The sequence below is a fragment of the Rhincodon typus genome, chromosome 11 (genome assembly GCF_021869965.1).
Source record: "Rhincodon typus isolate 14 chromosome 11, sRhiTyp1.1, whole genome shotgun sequence".
Classification (NCBI taxonomy): domain Eukaryota; kingdom Metazoa; phylum Chordata; class Chondrichthyes; order Orectolobiformes; family Rhincodontidae; genus Rhincodon; species Rhincodon typus.
Genome location: NC_063342.1, coordinates 30,874,208 through 30,899,025, shown reverse-complemented (window position 1 = coordinate 30,899,025; position 24,818 = coordinate 30,874,208). Strand labels below are relative to the sequence as shown.

The 24,818-nt window shown below is 40.9% G+C and overlaps 1 protein-coding gene across 1 annotated transcript in view; it reads left to right on the top strand.

Moving 5' to 3' along the window:
* Positions 1 to 24,818, top strand: part of LOC109932125 (suppressor of tumorigenicity 14 protein homolog) — a 126,252-nt gene that overhangs the window by 34,038 nt on the left and 67,396 nt on the right. Inside the window, exons 8-9 of the mRNA XM_048602972.1 lie at positions 9,985 to 10,124; positions 15,501 to 15,598. Coding sequence (XP_048458929.1) covers positions 9,985 to 10,124; positions 15,501 to 15,598 — 238 coding nt within the window. The remainder of the gene's footprint in view (positions 1 to 9,984; positions 10,125 to 15,500; positions 15,599 to 24,818) is intronic.

The following is a 24,818-nucleotide window of genomic DNA, read 5'->3' as shown; positions in this document are numbered from 1 at the left end:
CCTCAGCCCGCCCCCTTGACCTGTCCGTCCTCCCTGGACTGACCTATCTCGTCCCTACCTCCCCACCTACACTCACCTCTACTGGCTCCATCCCCGCCTCTTTGAGCTGTCTATCTCCTCTCCACCTATCTTCTCCTCTGTCCATCTTCTATCCGCCTCCCCCTCTCTCCCTATTTATTTCAGAACCCCCTTCCCCTCCCCCATTTCTGAAGAAGGGTCTAGGCCCGAAATGTCAGCCTTCCTGCACGTCTGATGCTGCTTGGCCTGCTGTGTTCATCCAGCTCTGCACCTTGTTATCCCTGTATTTGAACAGCACCATTTACAATTTTAGCACAACCTATAGTGTTCTGCAGCCAATAATTATGTTGCCAGTAACCCTACACCATTGAATCTTACGTGAATCTTTAATTGAACTCCCTTCAATTCACATGAAATAGTACTTGATGACTTGAATTTCAATGTATTTACTTTTTAATCATACTTTGTGTCATCCAGGATTTGACCAACTGGAAATCTCCAGCAGCCAGAATTTCTGAGTGCTAGTTACTTCCAGTGTTCAGACTGTAATTGGTAGAAGTGTTTCCATGGAGAAAGCCCGCTTGCCAATCAATCAGCCCTTTTCTCTCCTACTATCTAATTTTAATTTTCTCTTCACTTTGGTATTTCTTGCAAATTGTCCTGAAAAATGCATGACAAAAGCTTTAGAAAATGTTTTTTTTCCAGCAATACTCAAATTCGGTACTGCCAAACAGCTATTTGAAGGACAAAATATAATAGAACTAAATCAAAAGAGCCAAATTATCAGGAATAATGACAAAGTTTGTGTTGTGTCAACTCATCATGGAAAGCATCTACCAAATCAATAGATACAGCATGTGTCAAAGTTCACCTGGGGATGAATTTTGACTCCAATGATTTACAAGCAATTTGAGGAAATCTGCTCACCAATCCTAAACATCCTACATTTGTTGAATTTTTTCATTATTAGGTTAGCATTGAGCTTTGGTTTGCTAAATATTGACTGATTTGAAATGAGAATAAATGTCTGCTAGTACAGAACTGAAATATTGTCAAACAAAAACTAGAAGCTGAAGCTTTTCGTCTTTCACTCAGCAGAACTAGGATGCAAGAAACAGAGCTGAACTAAGCGACATCATTTTATACAGAATGAGTAGAGGGGTGCTGATTGATTAGGCCATCATTGACATTGACATGCAGCCAAAACAGATAGCAGTCAATCTTAATTCTCGGACTATTCTGATTAGTCAGGGCATTGCCATGTTGCTGCAGAGTTTGGCTGTCCACTTGACCCCATTTATGAAAAGTGCAATTGTTACTCTTGAACTGAGTGTCTTGCTAGGCCATCTGAGAAGGCACCTAAGAGTCTGCAGCATTGCTGTGCGTCCAGAGTCTCATGTAGGCCTTGATGGCAGATTTCCTTCTCTAAAGGACATAAGCAAACCAGAGGGCAATTTTGACAAATGACAATAATTACATGGTCACCAGTGGATTGGCTTTTTATTCCAGATTTGTTTCTATTTAATTCAAATTTTGCCATATGCCATGATGTGGTATTCAGAGCCATGTCTCCAGAACATTAGTCTGGGTGTCTGGATTACTTGTCCTGTGATGTTGCCACTATGCCACTGCCTCCTCCACTAACAATATACCTCAGTACCAAGTTCAGAACACCCCTCACTGCACACAGTGGCATTTCCTTTCCATTTATAGCACCAGTTACCCTGTGGCCTGAGTGAGTTTGTTACTTCTGTGCCAAATTTGAGCTGTGAACCCATGCCACTTGAGAATTAGATTGAGACTGCCCCGGACACATTTCTTGTGGGTTCTTTTTAGCCAGAAAAAGGAGGACACTATCAGCAGTCAGCCTGAATTCATGTGGCTGTGCTACAGGTAAACAGGAGGGTTCTGATACTGGATGCAAAGAGGGAAAATCTAACTTGTTTCTCACAACCTTACCCAATCCTCTCATTAACCTGCATAAAAGAAACTAAAAAAGACATTTTAATTGTAATCAGAGAAAGAATGACGTGTTAAAATAAAGATGTGTCGTTATCAGCATGTTGCCAGTTGTTGCTAAACGTGCTTTTTCTTGATGTAGAATGTTGGCACCAAAGCTCACAACTATGCAATCAGACGCTTGTGAATATGTGTTAGTCACAAAGGCAAGCTATTTGGGTAAAATAGAAATGAATTGTATTTTCTTAATGGCCTAATACTTTCTGCAATGATATAAGTATGTGATAAGAATTGTTCGGGAACAGCTTGTCTATAACCCAAAGCAATTCAGTTTTTATTAAACAAACTGAATCCAACAAAATTGTAAAAAAAAATCTCAAAGCAATGTTCAGGGTTCCATTTTAACCCATAACTATTTTCAGTGCTTAACATTGTATTTTACATTCTAAAGTACAAGCTAATAATTTGCAGGCATCCTCATTCAATGTTTGAACCAGTTTAATATAAGCTAAGTCAACCAAGAAATCTTCTGTGATTTTCGACTTTACACTAATTGGGGATATTGCCCAAATTTCAGATATAGTACCACACCTTTCTGGTTTTAATAGTAACAAAATTATTATATCTCACTATAATATTGAGAAGAATTTGTCTAAGTCTGAGAGTCTAAAAGGGGCACCACTTGAATGCAAAAAGATGATTAATAAGCTTTTCAGCTGATGTGAAGTAAACCTTGTTCAAATGTATAATAGAAGAGCAAAATAAACTGGTTTAACAAAAAGGACAAAAAGTAATGCCACATTGAAATGCAAAAATATATGATATATATAAATGAGTGGTGCATTGGCAACAAAAAATATGACTTCTTTTTGCATCTTGTCTGTCACCTCTCAAGTAAAGAAGCGATTGCAAACATTCTTTCTTTAAAAGTTACAGGGGATAATCTGAGAATGCCTACTGGTGTGCAGACCATGTTCACACACCATGAAAGCATTAGCCTGTGGGCTCATTCAGCAATAGGTTATTCAAAAACTAGATTTGACTGGTTTTCCATTCTTCTGTGGAAATAAAAGCAATCATTAAAGCTTACTTAATTAACTTCACCTGACCTTTTGCAGCCTTTCCAAATTCAAATGCTGTCAACTTGTAAGTTTAAGTTTTTCCAGTTCCCTGATACTTGATGAATGCTGTGGATTTCTTGCAGTTTTGGCTCCAAATGTTTGAGCAATTTGACAAGTACAGTTTTTTGAACAGTTTTCAGTTCAGTTATGTTTGTAAGCAATCACAGCTACAAACAGGTCGCATTCTGAAAACTGTAATAGTGGCCATAAAATGTCTGGGTTGAAAGATGTAAGGCCTCTTTCAGCTGAGAGAAGAGATGGCATAGAGGATGGCAATATACACCTGAACTCTTCATTTCTGGGATTATCTCTCATAAATACAAAGTTATTAATTTTTATTCAGGGAGTTTATAACCTGCCTCTACCCTTTGTGCCAAACAAGCCTGTGAGGTGGTGAGTGGGACAGAGTTTTTATATATATCGCAAGAACTCCTCATCACCATCCACGTTATATACTGAAGGGCTTTAGGGAAACTTGAGACTGAATTAGTTTGAAGTTGTCTGAAGTCTGTGAACCTTTCTTAGAGTGAGGTTACGAGTGAAAAAGGGATGGATTGTCCTCAGACTGTTGGACTCCTGATTTAATAAACAAAAGAATGGTTTGACCAGTCTGGGTCTCAGTGGGAACTTGAGTGAATTGGGCAGGCACGGCTCTGCCTTTGAAGAATAGATTTGGATGGGCATCACTGATATTTCCTTTGCAGAGAGCCTCCGAGACTTAAAACAGGGGTTTTTGGTTTTGAACAGGAGCAGGTGGGACCTGTTACAGTTATGCTATTGGAATGATGCCCAATGAACACATCAGTTATTTGCACTCCATTGGAAATAGGTAAAGAATATAGACATGTTTCAGAGGATGAAATCTTCTCTATCAATCTGAGGGGCATTAATGCTGTGAAATGAAACAATATCCATTTTTGTTTTGCAGAAGTAGGATCAAATATACTTTATTTTCTTCATTCACAGGGGATGAGTGTTGTTTCACCCAGAACCTTGTGAGTCCAGGTGGTTTAGGGAAACCCACAGTGTTATTAAGAAGAGAATTCCAGGATATTGGTTCAATGACAGTGAAAGAACAGCGAAATGGTACCAATTTAAAAATGGTATGTGTTTTGAAAAGAGATTTATTGGCGTTGTTCACGTCTGCCTGCTTCCCTTGCTCAGCTGGCGTGCCCTGGGATGCAGAAAGTAATGCCCAAGGGACAGGAATGGCTTGAAGATGCTACATTCACCACAAGGCATACCCCTAAAGTTCCAGCTCCTGAAGGCGCACCTACCATTACAGGTTATTGCTAATTTGTGCCCCCTTGAAGTGGTGGATCTCCTGCCTTGCTGATTGGGTGGGCTCGTCCTGCCGTTATATGTGAAAGCGACAATAGTCTTGAACTCCTTTGCCACTGGCTCATTCTAGGAAGTGGCTGTAGCCCTGGGTGACAACTTTCAAACAGTCACTAATCATAGCATCTAGTCAATGACAGATGTCCAGTATGAGATGTCAGTAGAATACTTTGAATTCCAAATTGACAGAACCACTCAAGCCCAGAGGAATGTGCACTTTTCCTCCATGGCAAGATTTCTTTAGTTGCAGGCTGTGACCATCTGCAGGTGTAGACAAGATCTCAAGCCAGTTGCCTTTCTCCTGAGGCAATTTCAGGCGCCGCTAGAGAGACTATTTATATGATTGCTAGGGTTGAGTGTTATCCATTGAAGTAATTACTGTTGGTACCTTTGCGTAGCCCGACAATACAGTCCCTATGACTGTTGCTATCACTGCGCCTCTGCCACCATTGATGATGTCACTGAACCCTTGTGAAGGTGTGGTTCCTGTGCCTTGATAGTTGTGGGCCATGATCCAGTTCAGTCCCTCAAGGGTTTCTCGCATGGTGGTTGTGTGCTGTCCTCTGTAAAACATAACCTTTTAGACATATGAAAGATGTGGATGAATGGCACATATCCACAGGAGGTGGAACACATGATGGAGCTCAGTAACTTCCAGAGGTTCAGCGTGAGCATCAAGTCATTGCAAGGTGGCAGAGTAGCTCAGGTTGCACTGATCCAAGCACATTTCTCTTGAGGGTAAGGCATTCTGGATGGTATTCACTTCGTACCCAATCTTTCCTAAAGGGAATGATCACCACCTAGCATCTGTCATGTAGACAAGTATTCTATTTCTTTCCAATGCCTGGAAGGCACTATTAGCCACACAAAAAGAGCTATCTTGTATTATTTTCTTTTTTTTATTCATTTGTGGGATGTGGGGTGGGATGTGGGTGTCGCTGGCTGGCCAACATTTCATGCCCATCCCTAGTTGCCCTTGACAATGTGATGGTGAGCTGCCTCCTTGAACCGCTGCAGTCCTCCTGCTGCGGGTTGACCCACAATGCTATTAGGGAGAAAATTCCAGGATTTTGACCCAGCGACATTGAAGGAACAGCGATATATTTTCAAGTCAGGATGGTGAGTGGCTTGAAGCGTAACTTGGAGGTGGTGGTGTTCCCATATGTCTGATGCCCTTGTCCTTCTAGATGGAAGTGGTTGTGGGTTTGGAAGGTGATGTCTGAGGATCTTTGGTGAATTTGTGCAGTGCATCTTGGAGATAGTACACACTGCTGCTATTGAGTATTGTTGGTGGAAGGAGTGGATGCATGTGGATGTAGTGCTTTGTCCTGGATGGTGTCAAGCTTCTTGAGTGTTTTTGGGCATCACTCATCCAGGCAAGTGGGAAGTATTCCATCACACTCCTGACTTGTGCCTTGTAGATGATGGACAGGCTTTGAGGAGTCAGGAGATGAGTTACTCGCCGCAGTATTCCCAGCTTCTGGCCTGCTCTTGTAGCCACTGTGTTATTGTGGTGAGTCCAGTTGAGTTGTGGTCAATGATAACACCCAAGACGTTGATAGTGGGAGATTCAGTGATGGTAACACCATTGAATGTCAAGGGATGGTGGTTAGATTGTCTCTTATTGGTGATGGTCATAGCCTGGCATTTGTGTGGCGCGAATGTCACTTACCACTTGTCAGCCCAAGCCTGGATATTGTCCAGATCTTGTTGCATGTGAACATGGGCTGCTTCAGTATCTGAGGAACCATGAATGGTGCTGAACATTGTGCAATCATCGGCAAACATCCCCACTTCTGACCTTGTGATGGAAGGAAGGTCATTGATGAAGCAGCTGAAGATGGTTGGGCCTAGGACATTACCCTGAGGAACTCCTGCAGAGATGTCCTGGAGCTGAGGTGATTGACCTCCCATTACCACGACCATCTTCCTATATGTCGGCTATGACTCCAACCACTGGAGAGTTTGCCCCCTATACCCATTGATTCCAGTTTTGCTAAGGCTCCTTGATGCCTCACGTGGTTGAATGCAGCCTTGATGTCAAGAGCTGTCACTCTCACCTTACCTCTAGAATTCAGCTCTTTTGTCCATGTTTGAACCAAGGCTGTAATGAGGTCAAGAGCTGAGTGGCCCTGGCGGAACCCAAACTGGGCGTCACTGAGCAGGTTATTTCTGAGCAGGTACTGCTTGATAGCACTGTTGATGACACCTTCCATCACTTTACTGATGATCGAGAGTAGACTGATGGGGTGGTAATTGTCTGGGTTGGATTTGTCTTGCTTTTTGTGTACAGGACATACTTAGCAATTTTCCACATTGCCGGGTAGATACCGGTGTTGTAACTGTACTGGAACAGCTTGGCTAGGGGCGCAGCAAGTTCTGGAGCACAAGTCCTCAGTACTATTGCTGTTATGTTGTCAGGACCCATAGCATTTACAGTATCCAGTGTCTCCAACCGTTTCTTGATATCACGTGGAGTGAATCGAATTGGCTGAAGACTGGTACCTGTAATGCTGGGGACCACTGGAGGAGGCCAAGATGGATCGTCCACTTGGCACTTCTGGCTGAAGTTGCTGCGAATGTTCCAGCCTTAACTTTTGCACTGATGCGCTGGGCTCTTCCATCATTAAGGATGGGGATATTTGTGGAGCCTCCTCCTCCAGTGAGTTGTTTAATTGTCCATTCACGACTGGATGTGGCAGGACTGCAGAGCTGAGATCTGATCCGTTGGTTGTGGGATCGCTTAGCTCTGTCTATCACTTGCTGCTTTCGCTGTTTGGCGTGCAAGTAGTCCTGTTTGGTTGCTTCACCAGGTTGAAACATTATCTTCGGGTATGCCTGGTGCTGCTCCTGGCATGCCCTCCTGCACTCTTCATTGAACCAGGGTTGATCCCCTGGTTTGATGATTGAGTGGTTGAGCGGGGGATATGCCAGGCCATGAGGTTACAGATTGTGCTGGAGTACAGTTATGCTGCTGTTGATGGCCCACAGCGCCTCATGGATGCCCAGTCTTGAGTTGCTAGACCTGTGCGAAGTCTGTCCCATTTAGCACAGTGATAGTGCTACACAACATGATGGAGGTTGATCTCAATGTGAAGGTGGGACTTCGTCTTCACAAGGACTATGCAGTGGTCACTCTTATTGATACTGTCATGGACAGATGCAACTGCAGCTGGGAGATTAGTAAGGATAAGGTCAAGTATGTTTTTCCCTCTTGTTGGTTCCCTCACCACCTGACTCAGTCTAGCAGCTATGTCCTTTAGGACTCAACCAGCTCGATCAATAATACTGCTGCCGAGCCACTCTTGGTGGTGGACATTGAAATCCCCCACCCAGAGTACATTTTGTGCCCTTGCCAACGTCAGTGCTCCCTCTAAATGTTGTTCAACATGGAGGAGTACTGATTCATCAGCTGAGGGAGGACGGTATGTGTAATCAGCAGGAGGTTTCCTTGCCCATGTTTAACCTGAAGCCATGAGACTTTATGGGGTCCAGAGTCAATGTTGAGGCCTCCTAGAGCAACACCCTCCCGACTGTATACCACTGTGCCACCACCTCTGCTGGGTCTATCCTGCCAGTGGGTCAGGACATATCCAGGGATGGTGATGGTGGTGTCTGAGACTTTGTCTGTTAGATATGATTCTGTGAGTGTAACTGTGTCAGGCTGTTGCTTGACTAGTCTGTGAGACAGCTCTCCCAATTTTGGCACTAACTGCCAGATGTTAGTGAGGAGGACTTTGCAGGTCGACTGGGCTGTTTCTTTTCTGGTGCCTAGGTCGATGCCAGGTGATCTGTCCGGTTTCATTTCTTTGAGACTTTGTAGCGATTGGTACAACTGAGTAGCTAGCTAGACCATTTCAGAGGGCAATTGAGAGTCCACCACATTGCTGTGGGTCTGGAGTCACATGTAGGCCTGACCAGGTGAGGGTGGCAGATTTCCTCCCCTGAAGGACATTAGTGAACCAGATGGGTTTTCCCAACAATCAGCAATGATGTCATAGTGATCAGTAGATTCTTAATTCCAGACTTTTTTTTAATTATTGAATTCAAATTCCACCATCTCCCGTGGTGGGATTCGAACCCGGGTCCCCAGAACATTAGCTAGGTTCTGGATTAGTAGTCTAGCAATAATACCACTAAGTCATTGCCTACCCTGACGCCTACCTCACCGTGTATGTGACTTGTGAGGCTTTGCAGCTGTACTCAGCTGACCTTATTTGGAGCTGTCCTCCATTCTCTAAAGAGGATGCTCATAATTAGCTCTGCCTCCTCCTGTTCAAAGTGAAGTGCTGGTTACCATGTGGCACCTATTCCAAATTCACTTCAGGCTCCATCATGGTATGTATTTCTGCGCTATTTGTAGTGTGCTTGACTATTTTGACTGTGATGCCTCACATGAATCCTCCTCCTCCTCCTCTGAAAGTGATATAACAGTCATTTCCATTTGTGCTTTTTTCACTCTTCCCCCATCATTTGCTTAAAATCCAGTGCATTTCTAGCGAGTTCCAATTCTGATGAAAGATAATCAAGGTAAAAAGTTAGCTCAATTTCCCTTTCCTCAGCCTCTGCCAGACATGCTATTTCCAGCATTTTATGTTTTTATTACAGATTTTCAGTGTCCACCATACTTGTTCTTGAACATTTTTATCTTGTTCATTGCAGTGTAACTTGGTTCTTTTACCTTAATCTTCTGATAAAACTATTTGTTTTGCATTCATAAATTGGACTACTAAGTAGATTCAGTTCCACAAAATTAAATCGATGTTCACTTGTGCATTTCCGATAATTTTCTCATTGTTGTTCAAAACTCCCTTCACAGCTGAGAGGAAGGCTTTGTACGTCATCAAGTTAATGAGGTCTGGAAATGATTCTGATTCATTTGAGTTGTTTTGAAATAATTTGTTTGTCTTGTTTGTGTTCAAAACGGTAAGTTATCTTGATGTACCAATACTGAATAATATATTTTATATTCGGTTGCACAGTCACAGTAAACATCAAACTATTTTTAAAGTACAATCTCATCAAGCAGGTTGAAGCAATTTCAGATCAATACCAGCTGACAATTTAGTTGCACTTTGTTGAATGCTGGCTTTGAAGGATTAATGAGGAGCACATAAACACATAATATTGCAACTTAATTTGCTTTATCTTATGCTGAGATAGTTTCAAAAAGATTGCAGCATCCTTCAGTGTATTGTTTAGTTAAATGCAAAATCTCTTCTGATACACAAGTGATTTGTTGACCATAAAGTCCCAAATAATCAAATACTTTTGAAACAGGACATTATTTTCTTCTGAAGCCTGAGGCATTTGCTGACCCCACCTTGCATTCAAACGTACTAAAACCTCAGGGTAATTTCTGATCATATTCCTTCTTTGTAGTTTTGAAGTGACTTGATATTATTATATAAACAGTTGGCTATTTTTATTGCTTTCGAAATGCCACTTGTGTAAATTAGAATTATTTTGAAAAAAGCAGTTCTTAATCTCTAACCATACATTAGAACCAGCTTTACACAATATTCAAAGTTGTATCTTTATTTGACAGGATTTGTTCCAGCAGCCAACTCTTTCCCTTGCAGACCTTCACTGTGACATCTTCAGGGAATGTGATGTTGGCTATATTCTTTTCACAATCCCAAAGTATGAATCAATTTGAAGCTACAGTACAATATATCAAGACAACAAGTGAGTCAACATTTTGACTTTCCAGCTGTTAAATTTTGTAAGCCACTTACAGTCTTATATGGATGTACAAGTTATGTCAGCAGACTGGTACATAGTTGATGTCACCAATTCAATAGAACAATCAACTGAATAACCATGAACTAGTTAGTTTAATGTTAGTTAAATGTAAACTCTTACAACCCATATTTTTGGATCAAGTGAGTAAGCACAGCACAAGAAAAGGACATGTATTAAAGATTTACTGCACGTTCACCATGTTCAATAATTTAAGGTGATTGCATTTTCGTTTAACAAAAAAGAATAAATTTAATGTACTTGGATTTCAAGGAAATGCTCAGAAGACTCAGTCACAGGAGACTCGTGAAAATTTAGGTACGAAGTATGAAAGTAAATATTAAAAAATAATAATGGACACACTCAGCTGGAGAGGAAAACATAGTTAATGTATCACATTGATGACCTATCATCAGAAGTTTGAATTCTGATGAAGGTGGCAGAGTTGAAACATGAACTAAGTTTCTCCCTCACGTGAAGAGTATTTCTAACGTCCTCTGTTTTTATTTCAGATTTCTACCATTTATAGCATAGTGGTGTAGGAAATGCTGCAGCCTGAAAACAATGGGTTTGATGTTGACTGTTTCATTAGCACTTGGGGAACTGGACGTTTCAGCAAGCCATTTTTAAGCTGCACTTGTACCTGACTTTCAGAATTCCTAACCACTTCGGACAAGTAGCTGCAATGACAGCCTTCAGTCAGTCATTTTCAATCTTTAAAGGAATCCTGCTTGAATGAGACTTGAAGCAATGTTTAAGTGTTTCAGCATCCCAGAAAATGTGACAGTGGACTCAGTGTTGTAAGGCAATAGCCTGCTTCACTGATGGTACCTGGAAATGGTGCTGTGAGCTGAACGAATCAGAGAGAGAATCTGTTTCCTGCTAGTGGGAGGAGGGAGCCTGCCACAGAGAATAAGAAGGCATGATTGGAAATCATTCAGCACCAGGGGTATAACGCTAGACCCTTTGATACGGTGCTGCAAGAAGTTCAATGACCTAATCAGGGCAAGAAAGGTCAGTGGCATTACACATCAAGATATATCCTGATGTGGCTCTAACCCTAAACACCTACTCCTGCGCATCACTTCTCGTTCAAACTTACCTTACAGTGTATTCATCCTATCTGACTTGGACTGCCTCACATTCCTGTATGACAATTCATCATAGACAGTTCCATATGATGCCTTTTCCTCATGGGGCGTCCCACAAATACTGCTGATTAAGACATTCCATTTGTTACACTCATCAGTCTCTTTCTTTCTTCGCCGGAGAAGAGGCCACGGGACATCAGGGAAAGGCAGAGAAACAGAGGCGGCCTTCTAACCATTTCTGTACAGGCAGTTGTGGAGGAAGACACAGTGGAGGCAAGCCGAGTGTGTCTGGCCAATAGAGATGGAGAAGTGAGAGCCTCTAAGTTACCTGGCAACAGTATTCAATATCCAACAGCCACACAGTATACAACACTGACCCTCTCAACTTGCTGTCAGCAGCTGTTGAAATATGATATCATGCACAATTATGACATGGCACCTTCTCACCTTGACTATTTTAATTTATATCTTTCATCACCTACATGGACTTCAAACCTCCAGTAGAATGTAATGCAGAGGAGGAGGAAGATTTCTCAGAGGAGGACATTTATTACAGGACTCATGCACTAGTCATTGGCTTATGTACACACACCTTGATGGGACCAGCAGGTGTGAGGATTGTCACATGTTGCCTTGCACATGATAAGTGAGCAGGAGCTGGAATTGCAGATAGGGACTGCAGTGGAGAGCTCAGCCAAAGTGAAGGAAGCGCAGTGCTCTCCCAAGTGAGATACATAACAGAGAAGTCAATTCTGAAGGAGCAGCAGAAAAGGCAGCATTCTGTCAGCCTCCAACCTGCACTGTGCACTGGAGAGAGATTGATGGAGTTTGTCACTAACTTGACTGCCACAGTTTTGCAGGCTTTCAGGGTGATATCTGTGACTGCGGAAAGAGTGGATACCTATGTGAAGCAACAGTTGACAAAGCAATTGCAATCCGTCACCAATGTGGCCTTAAATAGGATTGATAAAACCATATCTCCGTTCTCATGGTTCGTGGCAAAATACTCTCCTACTTATTGCTAGCAGGAGGTGGAGATGAGCCATGGGAGGGGAGATGGAGAAAAAAGGACATTGAATTGGGACGTTGACTTATTTCTCTTCACCTTGCCTCAATCAGAGTCCCGTTGCTACTTTCTGTCCTAATGGCTTAGTCTACCACTGCATAAATACATTTGGAACATTCATTGGCTTGACTGTCACATATTCTCAAACCCAGAAGACATCTGTCAAGAGCATCAGAGCAGGGATCAGAGCAGCTTGGCTCTAGTACTTGTGAAGCATCATGAAGGGATAGTGGACAAAGGAAGAATAAGGAATTGTAACTGCCCTCTAGGCAGAAAATCTATTTGGTGGAGGTCAGTCTCCAGGAGCCATCAAATGCCATTGCCTTCTGATGCAGTATCCTCAACTGCCTCCTGAGGGTGGTCTCCCACAAATAGATCTGCCTAGAGGGCATATTTTGCTACTGGCTGCCAACATCAATCAGCCCTTGTTATTTTTGCTGCTGGCACCCTGTGTTGCCCAAGACTGGTTCTTATGTGTGCTTTTCAGTGTTAGCTGTTACCGAATGTAATACGGAACAGGAGAACTACTTCTGATCAGAAGGCAAACTGCAGAGTTGAGATCTCCAAAGGGGTAGTCAGTGTTGGGGATGAAAAAATCTATTGAATCATCAATAATGTCACACCATAAACTTTAAAGAGAGAAAATTATGTGTGCTTTTCAACTGATGAGGTGGTCAGAATGAGCAGGCATTAGACGTTGCCATTCTGATGACCTCTCACAGGTTCAGGGAGCCATCAGTTGCATATGCAGTAGGTCACCCTGGAGTCTTCATCGATCAAAAGTTTCCTCTTTATCAAACAGAAAAACCACTGCTTGCATGTTTGTGCAAGCTTTCCAGGGAGTTGCAATGATATTTTTAACCTGTGCCAATCAAGCTTACTCAAGATCTTTACACCTAAAGTGGAAGCCATCCATTGAAGATCTGACCAGGAAGATACAATGGGAGCCACCTGATCAACTGTGTTTGAAACAGCCTGTCCTGCAATTAACCTCTTTACTTCAGGACATTCCTTCTGCAGGCAGTCTTAATTGCCCATTTGTCATGAGGCAGCAGGTTACCAAGCAATGTCTCCCAGGAAGCAGCTTGTTTATGTTGCTTTGACTCCTCTTCTGAGGGATGGTTAATATGCCAGTTGCTTTTAATTCCTTTGTAACAGCTTCTCCTTGCCCCTTTCGTCTCAAGAAACAATTTATTCCAGAAAGATACTGCTAATTCTTTCAATTTGTGAACTTATTAAAGTTGTGAAGTTTACACTGTCACAAACCTATGGTGGATGCATTGCTTCCTGCAATCTGGACCTCTCCTCACCTGTAACTACTGTAACATGACAAGTGGGTGATGAGAAACTTGCAACTCCTGCTGTTGGTGATCTAATTCTGCAACTAAGGTTCAAGTTAAAGTTCCATAAACAATTCCCACTCTGATCTAAAGGTTGATAGCTGGAAGGTCTGGATTACAAAAACTGTAACTCAGAGCAGTAGAAAATTACCTCCAAACTAAATGTAAGGAGCAAAAACACACTCTCAAAACAATTCCTATGATCAAAAGCTTTCCATAAAAACAGATCTGAAGTCTCAGTATTTGGAGGAATTTGAGCATTGATCAGATTAGAGAAAGATTGTCACTTGTGTGTCTCAAGCCAAGTCTAGATGCAGTGTTGCTTTTGACATTGTAGGACATGAGACTTTTTTTTATATGAAGGAAATACATCCTACCTAGTAGTTTACAGTGATAGTAGGAACTGCAGATGCTGGAGAATCTGAGATAACAAGATTTAGAGCTGGATGAACACAGCAGGCCAAGCAGCATCAAACGAGCAGGAAAGCTGACGTTTCGGGCCTAGACCCTTCTTCAGAAAAAGGTCTAAACTCGAAACGTCAGCTTTCCTGCTCCTCTGATGCTGCTTGGCCTGCTGTGCTCATCCAGCTCTACATCTTGTTATCATAGTAGTTTACAGTCATTGAGTAAGTCGCATCTTCATGGAGTTTCATGGATTTCTGGAGATTTTATGAGTGCTTTGGCACTTAAATTCTATGAATCTATTATTCTAAGAAAGCCATAAATGTGAGTTAGGAGCCTTAGATATGGGGTGTGAGAGTTGTAAGATGGAGGATTGTTCCTGGGTTTTGGTTGTATGTGGATTGTCACTACCTTTTACAAATAGGTCCAGGGAAAAAGGCAGTGACTTGGATTGGCATCTTGTAGGCGAACTACTATTTAAAAACAAGATGTCAGAAGAGCAAAAAAAGTCACTGGAGTGTTTTCTGAAAAAGATAATTCAGATTGTTTATTGAACTGTTTTTGTGACTGGGATTTTTCTAACATCCTGAAAGGATGTTGTTGATGACTGGGGAGTCCAGAACCAGGGGTCGTAGGCTAAGAATAGGGGTAGGCCATTTAGGACTGAAATGGGGGAGGAATTTATTCAGCCAGAGAGGTGAGCCTGTGGAATTCCCTGCCACAGAAATTGTTTGAGGCCAAAACATTGAATGTTTTCAAGAAGGAGTTGCATAGGGTCCTTGATTTATGAATGTACAACTTACAAATGTTCTTCTTATGAATGCAATCTCATGCAGGGTGTAATTTTAAAGACCCAACATATGACCACTTCTGAACTTATAAATAGCTGTTTTATATTGTCCTCCATTGTGTTTTGACTTGGAATTGACCCTAGAATAGAAACTGGTCGCAACCCTCCTGTAGATATATTTCTTACAGCCAAAGAGATCAAACTGTACGGGGAGAAAGCAGGAACGGGGTTCTGAGCAGGATGATCAACTGTAATCATATTGAATGGGCATTAGCTCAAAGGGTTGAATGGTCTACACCTGTTCCTACTTTTTTAATAAATGTCACTTTTACCTTTAGATTGAAATGGGGGAAGGACAATTTCCATTTTTTCTCCAGTGAATTTATAAACACACATGACATAACGGGTTTATGATTTCTCTGCCAAGGACATACAAAATATTGTGCCCACAGACATTTCCTCTGAACTTTAACTGTATAGTTAAAAGCAAAACTACTTTGTCTTTAGTCAGAGGCTTTTAATCATAGTATAACTTGGAAATTTTGATATACTTTGGTAAAAATACGCATAAATTATTTTGCATGTCAGTGTAATTGAAATGTGTTATTTGTTCCTATTCTTTTTTATTTTCAGCCTGTGGTGGAACTATAACTGCTTATAATGGATCACTGGCCTCTCCATTGTATCCCAGTAACTACCCTCCAAATATCAACTGCCTCTGGACAATTACAGTAAGTAAAATTTAAGATTATAAACTATTTATGTACAAATTATGCATAATTGGAACCCCACAATATAACTATAACCTTACTATATAACACCATAACTGGTGGTTTGTAGCATTTGTTTTTGCTTTTGCATTAATGAAGGGTGTCTCGACCGGCAGGCACCTGTTTTGTGTGGGTTTTACTAACATTGATCTTATCTTCCAATCTTCTGTTTTGTTAGAATTAGACTAAAATATGAAATTGTTCTATTCAGATATACATACAACCGTAATCTGTTAAATTTACAATGTAAAAGGGTTTGCTGGATTTCAATGAAACTGCCTCTTATCTAATCCTTCCTTTCAGAATTGACCAACTAAAACCTGTACATTTGTAGGTTCATGCATCAAGCAACATGAAATTGCAAATTCAAATTTCTTCTATGTCTATTTATTAGGTGTTGAATCTATTTTGTTTAAGTCACTGTCCTGCATTTGGAGATATTAAGAACTGCAGATGCTGGAGTCTGAGAATAAACAGTGTGGAGCTAGAGGAACACATCAGGCGAGGCAGCATCAGAGGAGCAGGAAAGTTGACATTTCAAGTCGGGACCCTTCTTCAGAAAATTTTATGGTGCCGACCCGAAATGTCAACTTTCCTGCTCCTCTGATGCTGCCTGGCCTGCTGTGTTCTTCCACTCCACACTGTGTTATCACTGTCCTGCAATTGTTGTGTGGGTGCAGAATACTATGCATGGTTTTTAAAACTTTAACTTGTGAAATGTTGCAATGATCCTGTAGCGTGCCAGTAAATATCAAATGGTAGGTTTTGAGGTTGGTTGGCTCACCGAGCTGGTTTCTTGTTTCGCAGACGTTTCGTTACCCTGCTGGATAACATCGTCAGTGCAGCCTCTGATGAAGCGCCGTTGTGTTTTCCTGCCTGGTTTTTAAACCCTAGAGTCCATTGAGCTGGATTACCTCACTTCCGGTTTTCCTTTGCAGTAGAGTGTATATGCGGTCGAGTTCTATGTGTTTGTTGATGGTTTTCTTCGTGGAGTACCAGGCCTCTAGGAACTCTCGTGCCTGTCTCTGCTTTGCTTGTCCCAGGATCTTGATGTTGTCCCAGTCGAATTGGTGGTTCTCCTTATCCATGTGGATAGAGATGAGTGAGTATTGGTCATAGCATCAGAGTGGCACACAAACCCACATCAACCCTATGACAACTGCTCACCCGAACCAAAGACCTACTATCCACTATGGACAGGACCAGTGTCATATATAAGATTCCCTGCAGAGACTGTGACAAATATTACATCGGACAAACAGGAAGGAAATTAACAACAAGGGTACACAAACACCAATTTGCTGCAAAAAGACATGACCAATACTCACTCATCTCTATCCACATGGATAAGGAGAACCACCAATTCGACTGGGACAACACCAAGATCCTGGGACAAGCAAAGCAGAGACAAGCAAGGGAATTTCTAGAAGCCTGGTACTTCACGAAGAAAGCCATCAACAAACACATAGAGCTCGACCCCATATACACTCCACTCCACTACAGTCAAATTCGTGTTCTTCTTTGTCCGCGTATATTGAGACCAGTGAGAATTGGTCGTGTCTCTCAGTGGCTTGCTGGTGTTCGTGTATCCTTATTGTCAGTTTTCTTCCAGTTTGGCCTATGTAATGTTTCTCACAGTCCTTGCATGGTATTTTGTATATTACATTAGTTTTATTGGTTATGGGTATGGGATCCTGTATGTTAATCAGTAGCTGTCGCAGGGTGGTTGTTGGTTTGTGAGCTACAAATCTTCTCAAAAAATCTTTATGGGAAACATTCTTTTAACAGAGATGTTGGGACCTCTTTAAAAACTACACAATAGCACAAAAATATTTGTCTGAACTGTTAAAATCAAACTTTCTTTTACCCAAGTGGGGGTAAAGTTATCTCTGGTCACTACCAGGTATGTTCTGAATAGATTAAGCTGGCTGTTTAAATTTATATGTTGAACTTCACCACTTGGACAGGGTGCCATTGGGACATTGCAAAGAATCAAATGCTTTCAGGGGAGTTGATAAGAGACTTGGTTCAGAGAAATTGGCAGAACAATCAAAAGGAGCCATCTCTAGTTCTCATTGATTTATATACATACATTCCATTTCTTGTGAGTGATGTTGAAAACCTTTCTCTAAGAAAAACTGATTGCATCAATCATTCAAGTATTCGTTCTTGCTGCAGATGAGTGAGATTCAGAGCCATTCCAAGCTAATGGGATAAATGTCTTTTGGTTGCTGTATGAAAGAGTTCAATCTAAAATTAGCTTTTGTACTCATTGCTACATTTTAAAAATTCATTTCTGGGTTCTGAACATCATTGGCTAGGCCAGTATTAATTGCCCATTCCTAATTACTCTTGAGGATTGTGGTGAGCTGACACCTTGAACCTTTGCAGTCCATATGATATGGCACACCCCCAGCACTGTTAGAGAGGTGCATCCAGGAATTTGACCCAGCAACAGTGAAAGAATGGTAATTTCATGTTAGAATGATGTACAGTCACATTCCTAATCACTTTCTTCCAGCTGATAAAGTTTCAGGTTTAGAAGGTGCTGATGAAGGAAGCTTGGTAAGTGGAAGTTGTACACACTGCTGCCACTCTGCATTCGTGTTGGAGGGAGTGAAAACTTAGTCTAATGATTTGCATTCTGACAAATGTCCCGATTGATATTGAAAACCTTTGAGTTGTAGACGTTGCACTCATCCAGGCAAGTGGGTAGTGTTCCACCATACTTCTGACTTGTGCCTTACAGATAGTCGACAGACTTTGAAAAAGTGACTCAGGAAATGAGTTACCTGCCACAGAATTTCCACCTTTCAGCCGTCTTTTGTAGCCATAGTATAAGTATGACTGGATCTGTTAAGATTCAGGTTAATGGTAACTACCAGGATGTTGATAGTGAGGGATTCAGCATGAACAGTGTCATTGAATATCAAGGAGTGGTTAAATTCTCTCTTGTTGAAGATGGTCATTACCTGGTACATGCATGGTGTGACTGTTACCTGCCACATATCCGCATTTGCTTGAATGTAATCTAGACCTCGCTGCATATAGACACAGACTATAAAAGTAATTATACCCAGTTCTGAGGAAGGGTCACTCAACCCGAAATGATAACTCGGATTTCTCTCCACAGATCTGCTGAGCTTTTCTGGCAATTTCTGTTTTTGTGCCCATGATGTACTGGCTGTCTTGCCACAGTCATGTGACTTCTACCTGTACCATAAGTGTGTTTGTGTATAGTCTGTGCAGCCATTAGACACACATCACTTGTAACATTTCAGAGAGATGACAGCTGGAAATGTGTGGAGACAGCTGCTGAAATAAGAAGCAAGGAAAAAGTGAAAACAAAACAAAGTCTGTGACTTTGTGTTACTGGGTGAGTCAAAATGGTTGGGCATTTTCCACTCCCTGTTGCTATGGAAATGTAAGGAGGTATGAGCCTGAATTGGAATTTTTCCACTCTGTGGCAAAAGTATGAAGTAACAACAGAATTAATTAAATAAGTTAAGTATATAAGATTTGCTATACTGCTATCAGTGCTGGAGCAAAAGTGTACATGCTACATCGCAGCCTAGATCTCACTGAGGGTCAGACAAGCCAGGCAGAAGAGGTTTTGTGGGCTTTCAAAATACACTTTGAGCCCCATATTAGCCTTATTTGTCAGCAATATTTCTTCAATATCTGAGTAAAAGGGGAAAGGGAAACAAAGCATCTAATTGAATGCTGAGTGCCTAGATAACTGATAGATGGTCTCATGAGAGAGAGAATTGTTTGAGGCATGAAAGACCCTGCCATGACAGCATGTCTGCTGAAGGAGGAGAGATGTCCTCTCAAGAAAGCTATTGACATATGCAGAAGCTCTGATGTTGTCCATCATCAGCTACAGCATATTAATGGGGGAACAGATGATGCTTTGCATTATGCTGACAGCATTGCAGGCTGAATGAGAGTAACAGATTAGAAAAAAAGAAGAAACACGTACCGAAAATCCAGCAAAGAAAACATGTCCAGTATGGGGAAAACAATGCCCTAACTCCAATAAGCTGAATCACATTGCACGAAAGTATTAGAAAGAAGCAAAACAAGCCCACAGAGATGGTGGCTGAGGAGATTTCAGCCAATCATTCTGATGAATCACTTCACAGCATTCAACAGGTTGATATCCTCTGATCCAAAGGTGATACGTAGTTTGTGACTGTCAAAGTGATGACTGTGGAAAGAGAATATAGGTGAATATGAATTGCTACAAAGATACCAATGCTTTGTGTAACATCATGAGCTTTGCATGCTGTATTATTTCACAAAGGACGATGATACATAACTGAAACCCTCAAAAGTGAGGTTCAGGCTTTATGATAAAAAGATCTCATGCCAAGAGAGCAGTTGAAGCCAAGAGCTGAATGCAGTGGAAAAAATGAAGATCTTTAGTTCCAGATGATAGATAGTAAACAAAATCCATTCATGTTAGCTGAAGCAAGACTGAAACTTGAATTAGTAACCCTCACTCCACTGCCACATTGTCTTTCCCAAACAGGTATTGTTTAAAATGCTCACAAGCAAAGCAAATAGCCAAACACTATTTATCATAGTGATAGTCAATTTGTGTTAATCACCTAAACGCAAAAGTTTGTTTGTTGCATAAGGGTAGCTCGAAGTTCTAACTTGCTGACAACACATTGCAAGATGTCTTCATCAATGATATCTTTGTACCTCAGCATTGGAACAGTTGTTTCTAGTTGATTCTAGTGAAAACAGCTTCGTGGTCAATGCCACAATGCCAATGCACATCCTTCACAGTGAGCTTGCAGAGAGCTTCACACTCTGATGACAAATCAGGAAATAATCAATAGATCCAACAAATCATTGTATTGCTTTCAGTGTTGGTTGTCACAACTCTGATACAGCTCTCGTCTTGTCAGGACCTCGGTGAATTCCTTTCACTGTCACTTCACGATCTACTTTACTTAAGACATGTTCAATTGTATCTTTTCCTTGTAATCTCAGGTTAATCTAGTGGGCTCTGCCTCGCAATTGTACTAGATTCTGATCATTGTCTGGAGTATTTCACCTACAGAGATGAAGTGATAGTTCAAGATGGCATCTTGTCCAAAGAGATGAGTCATTATACCTAAGGAGTTTAGAAAAGAAATGTTGTAGCATATCCATACAAGCTAACAAGGAATTAAAGCTAATCTGAGGAAAGCAAGAGTGTGCTGTACAGGCCAAACATGAGCAATTAGGTTAAGGACCACATAAACCAGAGTAGTGTTGGAAGGAATACTGAGCTAAGCAAGTTAAAGAATTGGTTGTGATATGCATGATTTCCCAGACAGATCATAGATGAATCTACCAGAAGTCTTCACACCCATAGGAACTGATTATCTTGTCACCATTGACTACTGTTGTGACTACTGGGAGTTAGAGCAGCTGGTGTCAGTGACTGCCTGTGAGATTGTAGAATGCCTGGAAGTGGCAAAGGTCTTCAGGTCAGGGGAAAAGAGTTCAGGCATTTAATTCAGTGCTAACTAACAAATTTGAGTATTGGTGCAACGGATACTCTTCTGTGGTCAGGGCTTGAAGTCTGTTGCTTGGGTACAGTAAAGCAATTGTTTCGCTCGAGTCTTGAGAATGCTTGATACTCCCACCTGTGGTAGGGAACATTTCCTACATTACAAGGAACAGGAAATGACATCATTAAGTTTTTGGCTTGTGACTCGTTTTGACATACAATTCTTTCCTTAAACTCTTTTAATGAAACAGCATTTTTTAAAAAGGGAACCCACATCTGGCGTAAGCACCTTGACTGGTAACTAACTATGCAGCATGACTATAGTTTCAGAGGAGATAGTTTCATTAAAAGTCTCAAAGATACAGAACTAGTCCAAGAAGCCCTGTAAATACTGTACATGCAATTTCATAAGCTCTCCAGGTTGTGGACTTGTCATAGTCACACAGGATGAAGAAATAATAGTTTATTTCAAAATTAAGTGTGACTGTAGTTACCTGCAAGTTTCCTTGATATAGTTTTCATGTTGTTTTGAACAGAACCTGTATATTGAAAAACTGACCTAAAAACCTGCAAAGCATTGTTTCTAAATCTACTTTTCTGTTTCATGTGGTTGTTTGCAAATCCTGCCAAAGACCCTTATCACTCTGTTGATACGTAAGGATTAGAAATTCAATACATCAAGGGTTTTTTTATAATCTCTTGTAGTTTTCCCAAATGGAATTAATTTTCTTTGAATAGCTGTAATTTGACCAATGCACTGTAACCTGGAATGCAGTATTGGTCTCAGATTCTTAATACCTTAAGAGATCATTTTGGAGATCGTGAACCAACGTTAGTTTTAACTCCACAACAGTTTTTACGTAGGTATTTTATTCAATATTTAAGAAGGTTATCACTCTAGGTATGTACTTTGTGTCCAGTCTGACAAATTAATTGCTGCAAATGTAATTACGCAAATAGCCTGAAATCCATCCAGCACTGTTCTGCTGTAAGTCCAATGAGAAAGTGGTGCAACAGCCAAACTTAGATCAGGGCATGAATGCACTGGGTCCTATGCTGCTTTAATTCCATGCATTCCAAGCAGAGGCCTGAATTGTGAATCCAACAGCAGACCTATTGAACAGAATGCCTGGCAACTAGCAGTAATGGAGCTCACTTCAGAGTCTAAGTCTGGTACTCATTGGATTGATGAGCTGCCATTTGAAGGTTTCTGGGCTGAGAGTCTGGAGGATTTAAGAATTTCCCTTATTCGTGAGCACCTGAGATACACCCCCAGTCATGTGGGTACACATCTAGATTAGAAGAAACACACTCCCACGTTTCGGAGGAGTGCAGTCATTTGGAAGTGGACGTTCCCACCAGGTTAATCCAGGCACTTAAACTGGGAAAATGCCTGCATATTATCTGATGCAGGGAAACCATTCTAACTCAACCTCTCTGGCATTCATTCTTCTATTTTATTAAAGTTAGTGCAAAAAAATTTAGATTAGCAGTTATGTTAGGAGATCAGACTTTACACTTTATCTGTCTCTGGGGCCAGACCTCTTGTAATAGCAACAATATGTTCCCAAGTTAAATTGGTCTTTAGACTATAGCAATATATCTCAACTTGACCTTTTTACATTGATCATGACCCCACAGGCTGCTCACACAATTGAAGACATCAACATAACATCACTTGCCTCACTGGCAGCAGCACTGTAATAATCTAGGAAGTGGATTTTAGAGTGGTTTTCAGGGTTGGTGTAAAGTGGTATAAAGTTTCCAATAGCAACTTCTGTGTAATTGGGTGAGCACTCCTTTGTTTTCTCATGAGATGAGGTTTCCCTTTACACTAAAACAAATTACTTGGAATTGAAGGCCACGAGAGATGCTGAACAGTCTTGAGTCAGGATATCATCACATGTCGAAGATGCCTAAAAGAAAGTGGTCTGAATTTAGCAGGTGATCAATACTTGTACAGTTCAAGCACAGACTGTTCCTCTGTTAAATTGGTATGCTTTGTGCTTTTTACACTGACAACAGAATTTTCTAGAATTGCATTATATAATGAATCACCTTAGTAATAGACTGGCCAGTCCAGTTCTAGAATCTACTTCTTTCATGTGCCTTACCAGCAGAAATAAAAGATGGATTAAAAACATTGAGTCAATAATTGTATCTGTGTACAACAACTAAGAGAGTACAAATTATAGAAGGGCATTTGACAAAGCATGCCAACACACAGGACATCTATCTTTTTTTGTGATACTTCATTTATTTCATTTCATAAAGGAAAGTGCTGTATTCACATTTTCAATGTTAATGAAAGAAAATACAAGACTAACTATCCAGTCTGACAGTTTTTGGATCTGCAGCACAATGACTCAATTTGTTTTCCACTGGATGGTTTGCCATTTTTGCCTTACTGACAACCTTCAACAGAATTTTACTTACCCTTTCTTTTAGCATCCTTTTTAGATCCATCCCAAACAGGTAACCTAGTATACTTCAAATAGATCACGGTAGAATAATATGTCTGAATATTTTGTGCAGTTTCAGCAAACTAAGCATAAAATGACTTTGAAATATTGTAGCGATTTTGAGATAAGCACTCGGCAACATATGATGAAGAGATTGATGGAAAGCTTTTTATTTCTATGGCAACAAGATTTAAATAATATTCATATGTAGGAATAGTAACAGCGAAGGAATAGGAGCTTATGCATTAATAGTACTGGACTAATCATCCAAGGGCTTGGACTAATGCTTTGGAGATGCAAGTTCAAATCCTTTCATGGCTGTTGGTAAAATATAATTCCAATCAATAAATAAATATAGAAAAGAGCTTGTATCACTCATGGTGATTGTTGTGTAAGGGTAGTAGGAGCCTAGAGCAACCTTGTAATAATGTCACAGAGCTGAGCATCACTGATAACAAATACAGCAGAGTGAGCAGAATTAGAACAGACTAGGAGAATCACTAGTAGAAAACACACTAGTGAGATTCTCTGTTTCCCAACGTCATCTGTTATAGAGACTCAATCTCAGAGAAATATCAATCCTATCTCAGATTTCTTTTAAAATCTTTACTGAACTGAATTTTGACAGCTTTCTAATTTTACATGGTGGAGAAAATTTTAATGATTCCTTTCTCAGTCTGCTGGCATGAAACTCTCATAATTCTGATGGCCTTATCTTTCTCAGTTCTAACAACTTGAAGATTTCCATCCAAACTCTGCTGTCTTGAAAGCTGCAAAGACAAGAAGCCATTTCTGCCAGGGTGATTCGTTCCCCTGAGTTGACTTGATTTTCCTATTAAAAGAATCTATTCTATCTTCTGAACAGATCTCTAGGCTCTTCTGAATTAAAACATTTAACCTTCTGTTCTGAAGTCAAAACTAACAAATTGCCTTAATGTGTTTATTCTGCCTATCATAAATCCAACAGTATAAACAGTTTTATTCATTAACACTATAGGGGCTCTCCCAGTCACTCAACTGCAGTCACATGCTTTCTTGCAACTGGTAGATTTCAGTCACGGTTCCAACTGATCTGACTCCTTAAATGAGAACCTCTTCGAACTGAGGCACATCCATTTAAGTGCAGAAAGTATTTACAGGAATGGCTATAGGTATGGTGAAGTTCAGCTGTGAAGACAGATTGGTGAAGTTGGACAGTTTCCCTTGGAGA